Source organism: Lithobates pipiens, unplaced genomic scaffold, assembly GCF_037356315.1.
Source record: "Lithobates pipiens isolate NorthernLeopardFrog02 unplaced genomic scaffold, aLitPip1_a1.2 Scaffold_25, whole genome shotgun sequence".
NCBI classification, from domain to species: Eukaryota; Metazoa; Chordata; class Amphibia; order Anura; family Ranidae; genus Lithobates; species Lithobates pipiens.
In genome coordinates this window covers 90,613,785-90,623,389 of record NW_027507787.1, presented here as the reverse complement: position 1 = coordinate 90,623,389, position 9,605 = coordinate 90,613,785, and the positions used below count along the sequence as shown (strand labels likewise).

Genomic DNA, 9,605 nt, shown 5'->3' with positions numbered 1-9,605 from the left:
GACACTCCCTCCAAATCAGGGACAGTTGGGAACTATGCGTTTAATAACATACATAACAAAGGACAACTACTGCCAATAAAAATACAGTACAGCCACTTGCATTCGCTCCTAATAAAAGAGACAGCAGCGCCTCGCAGTGACAAGTTAGCCAGCCGCCATTTTATCGGAGACCAAGCTAAGGCACACGCGCAGACAATCTTCATAACCTCCAAATAAGGACATGCCCCATAGAGGAAATCCCTTCGCCCGTACTCCACCAATCAGCTGGTGACTTGGGATGAGGAAATGATGGTACTGCACACACCTAGGCTGCTCAGTACGCAAGCGGGGTTAGAAGGCTCTCCACCAATCGCAGGGCGCGAATGGCGAGCCCGGTGATGACGTCTTTGGGCGCAGCGGCCAATCAGGGCTCAACTAGGCCCGAGAGCAGAGCGGAGTGAAGTGTCGGGGAGACGCGAGCGGACGAAAGAATATTTGGGGGTCCCTGGATTTTCCTGTCACCGCCGAGGAGGTCGGTGTGAGTGGGTGGAGAGCGGGGGGCCGTCTGCCAGCGGTACAGGTGAGCTGTGGGAGAATGGACCATGGTGGGGTCTTCCAGCGGTGTGTGTCCTCCTCCTCTACAGGTGACCCGGCCAGGGCTTTCCCCGCCATACACAGGCTGGTCCTCCTCAACCATTCACATACAGGCTTGTCCTCCTCACATATATATAGGCTTGTCCTCCTCTCCTCCTCCCTTAATATATATATATATATATATATATAATCTATCTCTATCTATCTATCAGGCTTGTCCCCGTCACCCATTTCTCTTCTTCTCTCTCTTCTTCTCTCTCTTCTTCTCTCTCTTCTTCTCTCTCTTCTTCTCTCTCTTCTTCTCTCTCTTCTTCTCTCTCTTCTTCTCTCTCTTCTTCTCTCTCTTCTTCTCTCTCTTCTTCTCTCTCTTCTTCTCTCTCTTCTTCTCTCTCTTCTTCTCTCTCTTCTTCTCTCTCTTCTTCTCTCTCTCAGGGCCCTGATCCTCAGAGCTTCCAATCTAATAGGGAGAGTTGAGCAATACAAAAGGTAATACCTGTGTGGGGGATGGGCTAATGGAGCTAATAAAAGTACAGTTGCTGAGATCAGCTTCTCTGAAGGGACGAGGTTTTAGGGATCACCTAAATGTGGACAGATTGTGGTAGGGATCACATGTAATAGAATGGGACGGATACCGCTCTCCCAGCCTGCCCATATCGGAACGGCTTCGGACTACGCTTTTCTTCAAAACACCCGGCTGACGCGTTTCACTCCACCCTCCTTTATGATTAAGGCCGGGTTCACATTGGTGCGAATTTGATGCTGGTTTTCCCATGTTCAATTAGAATGTCAGGAGATTGTGAATGGCTATGTGGAGCTGGTTCACACATCTTCAGAGCGGCTCCGCAGAGTCCTGTGCATCTTTTGGTCCGTTTCAGATCAGAAATCAGCCCAAAATTCAGGCTGAAACGGTGAATGGAGATGCAACAGACTCCTACTGTGAGCTGGAGTGTGCTGCAATGGGAACCCAGGCTAAGCCCTTTTGGACGGGACGACACGACACGCGTGAGGGGGGATTTGACTTGCACGCGTAGGGTGAAGCCATTTCTGATATTTATATCACGTGAGATGGTTGGGAGAGCAGCGCCCATTCTATTCTCATTCATGTTTTTTGGATGAATACAGCAAGATGCTGGTTTTCTGTCAGAATGCATCCTGTTGGCTAATGCCTCAGATAATACTGCGCAGCGTCACTGCAGGTAAAATGTTGATCCTGGGGAATGACGTCAACACTGCGCATGAGGCATTATCTGACGGGATGCAAAGGGAGAATGTAATTGTGCAACACACTGAAATCCACCTGTCACGTGATCGTCCGATCCTCCCACATGAGCAGATAGGCAGGCAGGATTTGACGATTACATTCTCCCTTTGCAGATTGTCAGATAATGCCTCTGCCAATATGCGCAGTGTTGACATCATACCAGCTGATCAACATAACAGCTGGAGTGCCGTTGCATTCTGCACATGAGCAACGAGGGTGCATTTTTTCGATAGAACACTGGCACCCCCTTTTCCGAAGATCAAAGGGAAGGATTTCCTCATTAGCTTGAGTGGCGATTTGGTCGCAGATTGGGGTAAGGAGTTCCAGGGGATGGAGAAGGCTTGGAAGGAGGTGATGAGGAAGCTAGAGAGCAGGAGGTCTTGGGGGAGGAAGATGGAGAACAATTTCACCTCTTCTCATGCTCTCATCCAGGACTTCTCCTGAGCCTCTCCCATCCTCTGGAACTCCCTACCCCAATCTGTCCATCTATCTCCTACTCTGTCCAATTTCAGACGATCCCTGAAAACTCCTTATTAGAGAAGCCTATCTAGCCCCCACCCCATGTTTTTTTCTCCATCAGCCCATCCCCCGGAGTTATCACCTCTTGTATCTTTGGACCCTCCCTTCTTAGATTGTAAGCTCTAACAAGCAGGGCTCTCTGATTCCTACAGTATTGTAACTGTACTGCCTGCTCTTATGTTGTAAAGCACTGTATAATAATGATTGCTCTGTAAGGTTTCCTTTTAGCTAGGTTCACACTAACCTGTGTGGGGGGGAAAAATGCAGCATGTTATGGTGGACACTGGCAGCTCCGTTGGGGAGCAGTGCCGCTTTTTTTCCCCACCTTTTCTAAAGGATAAATTCACCTTTATGGGAAAAAAATAATCAATGCACATATTTGTGCAGAAAAAAAGGTTAGGTACCTCTGACTAAGCCCTGTAGGTGTGTTGAAACACATCAGGGGTGTGGTCTCTAAGGAGCCTAGGCTGAGGCCACTTTCCATCTACTGATTTGGTACATAGGTGTCTCTGAGTCACACTTTCAACAGTAGGCTAGAATGGGCAGGTCAGACGCTGGCACCCTCGAGTAGTGGGTCACTTTCAAGACAGTAAGGCAGCTGCTCCCTTGTACACTTTTCAACATCACATCAAAAATTAAGGCAGTACTTATAAAACCTGTAAATGTGCTTTTTAAATGTTTTTTTATAAGCAATTTCTTAATTTTTGGTTTTATATAAAATGCATGTATAGAACACCACTCCAAGAAAATTGTTCCAGTTTTACATCATATCCTGATTATTCTCCTTTCACATTAAAGGAGGATTTGTTAAAAAAAAAAAAAAAAAAAAAAGCTACAAGCTCCCCTCTGTACTGCATGATTGGTGTGATGCTGCAGCTGTTCCACTTTGGCTCTAAGGGCAGGAACTGAGTGATCACATGACTGCCGATCACTCAGTTCTGTCTCCTCAGAGCGGAGAACCGTGTCAGTCGCTGCTCTTTGAGTGCCCACTGGAGCACCAGGCAGGGGAGCAGGCAGGTGCAGATAGATCTGAGTTTCAGCCAAGCAGGTGGAGCCAGCTGCCAATCACCTGGAGCGGCTCTGCCATGTTGGCTGATAGTGGGCAAGAACCCAATATTAGCTGACTGTGGTTTAGGGGGTCGACTGATTATCAGTGCAGCCTATAGTCATTTTATTTATTTTTTAAGATTCGGTATCGGTCACAAACTTGCCGATATTGCTTCAAGGGGTTGTAATGGAGTGATGCATGCAGTTACAGACATCACCCCAGAACTGTTCTTTAGAGCAGACGGTCAGCTTTCTTTTAATAACAACTAGGGGGGTTTAAGTTTCCTCCTGCCGCTCCACTCGTGTCACTAGTCCCACCAGGAGGCCTGAGCGACCAGCTGGGATTGGCTTTGTTCAGGTCTTGGATCTGGTAACCCAGAAGCAATTTCATGCCATCACTTCCAGATTACTGGCATCCTAAAGTTAAAAAAATAGAAAGTATTCAAAAACGCTGATCTTGCGTATTTTGAGTACTTTCAAGTGCAGAGGAAAACCCCAGAACCCTCAATAAAGATTAGCAATAAAAGTGTGTGTGTGTGTGTGTGTGTGTGTGTGTGTGTGTGTCTAACTATGTAAACACACAACTGTGCTGAAAGCGCGCACCCTGCACTCTTCCAGCACAGTCACCAGCGGGGTCTGGAATGCTCCTGGTGCGATCGGGAGCTTTCTGTTGATGTGACAGCCAATCACAAAGGTCGCATGACTGGAATGCCCGCCTTCACCTCCCGGCACCTAGAAGTTCTTAAAGGGTCGAGAGGTGGAGGCAGGAAGGGGTTGGTGCCTTGCCTGGAGTTGCGCTCCAATTTCAGGTTTAGCTGTAAAGTGTCTACATCACTTTTATTTAGAGTATAACTAAAGGCAAAACTTTTATTTTTTATTTTTGGATGGAGCGGAGAGGGATTAGAACACCTCTTAGTTTGTATTGCTGTCTGTGCCCCCGATGGGGAGATTCATCCTATTTGTCCTGTTTACCATTTTCATTGAAAGTAGTAAAAATCCCAAGTTTTGTATGGTCTCCAGAAAACTAATCAAACAGAAATCTTCCAATGGGGACACTGGTTCTGATGGCCTGGAAGTCCCCATGAAATTCTCCACAATGGCACACAGACGGTGAAATTTTTTTTGACTGGTTATAACTAGGGTTGCACCGATACTAGTATCGGTGCCAAGTCCAAGGATTGGCAAATGCTCCGATGCTTGACCCAATACTTAGGCAGCCTCAGGGGTGATAAGTGTGGCAGCGGGGGGTAGAAGCACCAATCCCCCTGTATATAGCTTTTGACAGCTGCTTCTCCTTTCCCTCAAGTGGTTGTCAGGGAGATCGGTGCTTGTAACCCCCTCCCACCACTGCACCGCTTGCCCTTGGCTGTCCCCCTCTGTGCCCCTCATATCCTCCACTGGGTCCTTCCTGGCTCTCAGTTCCCCTGATCCGTTTTATCCTCTGTGTCCCCCTGCTTTCTTTCTGACTCTCCGCCTCCTCCTTTTGGTCCCCGGCATTCTTTCTGGCTCTTCGGCTCCTCTTTCGGTCCCCGTGTCCTCCCCTGCTCTCCAACTCATCCCCCCCATCTCCCCCTGCCACAGATCTATCAGGATGGAGAGCAGAGGAAGGAGTCGGTTAATCTGTCATTTACCGGCTCCTTTCTTTTGCGAATGAACAGAGTCGGTGATTACTGACTCTGTCCTCTCATCATAACTGAAACATCGTTACAACGTAAGGAGGCAGGTTATGAGGGATTCCCTAGCAACAGGCATTAAGAGGTGAGAAAAAAATTATTTTTCCAAATGTTATTAATTGTTTTTAATACAGCTGGAAAATGCAAAAATAATTTTAGGAGTGGAACTCCACTTTAAGCTCCCCTGGGCACACTGGGTGATTGAGCAACTACAATGCTTGTTGTGAGAAAGTTGTGCAATTGGGAGCCAAAATTGTGCATGAAACAATTTTAGTCTAGGGAGGTGAAATTGGGCAATCAAAAACGTTGACGGACATGAGTCTTCTAGTTTTGGAATGAATAATCATGTACCGCCAGTCTGCAACTTTAGATTAAATAGGTGGTTGAGTATTGGTACCAGGTCACAAGAAAGATGTCCTGGAATTCTTAAGATAGAAGGCTGATCACACTTTAATACTAAATTCTATCCTTATTCTCCAAAAATCATTCATACACATCCACTGTTAAACCACTTCACGCAAATAGCTGTAACTATACGTAGGTATTTTAGCACTAGACCACCTCTGTAACTCAAAACTGGTAACCTATAGAAAATTTTAAATGTCGCTTAAGGAGATTTTTAAATGCCAAAGTTTCTCGCCCTTCCATGAGCGGGCGCAGTTTTGAAGCATGACATGTTGGGTATCAATTTACTTGGCGTAACATTATCTTTCACAATGTAGAAAAAAAGGGGCTAACTTTACTGTTTTTTTTTTTTTTTTTTTTTTTTATAAAAAAAAAAAAAAAAAAAAAAAATGCATTTTCCCATTTTTCTCTAGGGTGTCTGGGGAAAATAAATAAAAAATTAAAAATGTGTGTGTATATGTGTTCTAAGTAATTTTATAGCAAAAAAAAAGTCTATTTTTTTTTGTTTTTGTTTTTTAGTTCCATCAAAAATAATAAACAATCTCTGAAAGGGGAGTTGCAGACATTTTTTGTGTTTATTAAAAGTCGAAGCTGCTGACTTTTTTTAATAAGCACACACTTGCCTGTCCAGCGATGCGGTCACCCCTCGCTTCTCTTCCACGTCTCTCCCCAGCGCCGGCTTTGCAAGTGTGGGCACCCGGCTGTCACAGCTTGTGGCTTTAGAGCCATGTGCACACTGAGCATGTGAGTCTCACTAAGCCTTCTCAATGGCTGGGCAATCTTCTGGGACCTGTGACGTGTCCCAGATGACTGCAGGGAGAGCTCACGCTGCCTAAGTGGCCTAAACGGAAGTGGTTGTCCCCTTCCACTCGCTGGTGTTTCTCTGGCTTACTGTGTGTGTGTGTGTGTGTGTGTGTGTATGTATCTATCTCTCGGGTCTTCTAGGCCCCAATTGTCTCCATAAAGTGAACCTCTCATCCCTTATTTCTATCACAAGAGATGTTTACGTTTCTTATGATGGTAATAAAAGTGAGTAAAAATGAAAATACAATTTATTATTATTTTTTTTTTTTTTTAACAACCCCCCCATATATGCTCACACACAAAAGTGAACGCATACATAGCATGCATATGTAGACGGTAGCTGTTGACACCACACACGTGAGGTAACGCTGCAAACGATATAGCGAGAACAATACAATAATTCCAATAAAAAAACCTCTGTGCAAATACCATGTGACATAAAAAAAAATTAATTTGCAACACCCACCATTTTATTTTCTAGGGTCTCTGCTGATTTTTTTTTTTTAACTTGTAAACAAAAAGTGTCAGTTAACTCCTGGTCCTTTTTTTTTTTTTTTTTTTTTTTTTTTTAATAAAGAGCTCCATTAATTTCTTTATTTTAAAGTCAGCAGCTCCAAAAAACTGGAGCTGCTGACTTTTAATAAACACTCACCTGTCCCAGGATCCAGCGCTGTGGTCACCTGAGCCATCGCTTGCTTGCCTCCCTTGTGCCAGCATTTCAAATGTGGGCACCTGGTTGTGACTGCTGAGTATTTCACAAGTCACGCTGTGTCCTGAATGGTTCGGCAGTCATTTGGAACCTGTGACTCATTCCAGATGACAGCAGATGGAGAGGGGGAGATCTGTGTGGAAGTTGTAATTACATTACATGCCAAAAGTGGAGGGGAAGGAGTACTTAAAGCGTAACTTCCCCTTTTGGGTGGAGCTCTGCTTTAAGTGGATATTCTGTAAGTGAGCACAGGGCAGTGTGAAATGCGTGTGCAGGAACTGACTGTATGCAATAGAGCAGACTATAGGTATCAGTATTGCTTGATACTGGCTGTGGATGAACCAGATTGGTCTACAAGAGGATAAAAAGTTGCCAAAGATTTCTAGAGTTATAATATTCCATAAATACTAGAAGTGAAAGGTTAGCCCTGAGAAATGGCTATTAGCGGGGATTCATTAATGCACAATAAAATGTGATGGGCTCTTTGTCTGGTGACCATTGTCTCCAAGTCAGGAAGTGTTTGGCAAATTCAAAATGGTATAGTTGTGGCCCAAACAGGAGCTGAGGCAAAATCTTCCAATAGGGACGCCTGTTCTGATGACTACTGCTTAGGAAGGGATTTTCCCTGTAAGGTTTTTTATCTTTATTTTTTTGTTTGTGTGTGTATGCAAGCTCTTCTTCTTTTTTTCTTTTCTTTTATGTAACCATGCTCAGTGCTTTCTCTAATATCCAATGAAGTATCTCTTATTTTTGTTTTTGTATGTTTTTCCACGTTGTGATTGTTCTACTGATTTTGTTTTCACAGGTTGTGAATTAATCCAGGAGTGCAGCTCCAGCCCACGGCCTGAACCCCCGCCCCCAGTGTCATCAGCCACATGGATTACCAGGGGATTAGCGCAAGGAGGGAGACGGACTAATAAGGGGAGGGGGCAAAGGGTTGCAAGACATTGTACGCTCCCCTCACTCTGGAGATTTGGAGGAGGGGAGGCTTTTTCACCCTCATCTGCCCCCGAATTATTAGCAGCTGCCTGCAAGCCCCTTTTCATTTATCATGTCGGGGCTTATTTAATAGCTTCGGTAGAGCTGCCTGTTCCCCCCACATCTCATTTCAGGCTCCTTTCAAATACATTTCTCCCATTGCCTACAAGTGCTGCGTGGGGATATGCTGTACACCCTAGTTCCCTCCTCCCATCTCCACGATGCCTGCAGGAACTGTCAAGTCTTTCAAACCCAGCAAGTACATCCCTGTGACCGCAGCAACTGTGTTTCTGGTGGGCTCAACGACTCTCTTCTTCGCTTTTACGTAAGTCTCAGAAGTCACTGACACCTTTCTTGAAGTATGTAATTAAATTTTCTTTTATGATTCTTCACTTTTGCACGTATATTACTAGTTGCCATGGATGATTAGGACTCGCATTGTGCAGAAAATGAATTCTGACCTTACAGATGTAGTAATGGAGACGTAGAGACTGCTATTGCTGGCAGACTTCTGAAAAGCAAACTTTCTAGCTGGCTTGAAGTTCGGTTTTGGTTCACTGACCAATCAGTTATGCAGGTCTGATTTAACCTGCTTCACACTTGTTTGGGGTCATTTAATGAGAGAATAATCAAGCTGCTGGATTGTTGGATGATAGACAGTCAACTAATATAGTCAGGAGGACGCTAGAAATGGCAGCTTTCGTATTTCTTGACTAACCACAAACATTTGCGCGAAACAAGTCTACCTCTTTGTCCCCTTCTCCATCTGTTAACCACCTGTCGCATGAAACTTCCTGGAAATGTATTATTGGAAGTGCAGCCATCCAGAATCGTTTGCTTTATTATATTGTCAGGAGGAGGCTAGAAAAGGCAGCTTTCATATTTCTTGATTGGTTTCTCTTAAAGTGACTTTTTTTTTTTGCACTGGACCTGCTGTGGAGATATGTGAACCGGTTCCTATGCTTCAGTTTATGAATGAACAGGATGCCGCTACTCAGCACAGAGCATGTTTCCATTCATTCACTGTTCAGTGTAGTTGAGGCTGCAGAGAAAGAAGTGTGCTTGAGCTTTGGGGTGCACACCCTTATGCAATAGGCTGCACACACCTATGGGGTTAATACATATGTGTTAGTGCACATTGGTACAATGCACAAGTTGGAACTGGCCATCAAAGACTTTAGGCTTGCCTAACCAGTATGCTCTTCAGGTTCAAGATGCTGGCTTAAAAAGGTGACCCTACAGTCGTCATCAGGATGATTCCTGATCATAGGTTTTGTTGCAGGGGCCCCTTAAGTGTAGCGCTCTTTTCACTCTCCTGAGCTGAGGCAAGGATGTGGCAGGTTCTGAGGCTTGTGACACCCACCTTTTATATATAGATAGATATAGAGACTGGGCCTCCATCTTGCCAAGCTGGCCAGCGATGCTGGTCATACATGGATGGCCATGTGGGCGTGACTGCCAGTGCTTGGAATGCACAGCAGCTGGTAGTTGGGGGGGGGGGGGACAGGAGAGCACAGTACAGAGGGAGGGTAAGTGGACACAGTACAGGGGCATTAATGTATAGTACAGATGTGGTACCCTCACCAGAGCTGTGTGTGTGTGGGGGGGGGGGGGGCGCCTGCCCCCCCCCCCCCCC

At 45.3% G+C, this 9,605-nt stretch overlaps 1 protein-coding gene across 1 annotated transcript in view; it reads left to right on the top strand.

Moving 5' to 3' along the window:
* Window positions 1-369: 369 nt before the first annotated feature.
* The window catches only part of ZDHHC5 (zDHHC palmitoyltransferase 5), an 84,607-nt gene continuing 75,371 nt past the window's right edge, over window positions 370-9,605 (top strand). The window contains exons 1-2 of the mRNA XM_077454668.1: window positions 370-559; window positions 7,797-8,294. Coding sequence (XP_077310794.1) covers window positions 8,191-8,294 — 104 coding nt within the window. The 5' untranslated portion in view covers window positions 370-559; window positions 7,797-8,190. The remainder of the gene's footprint in view (window positions 560-7,796; window positions 8,295-9,605) is intronic.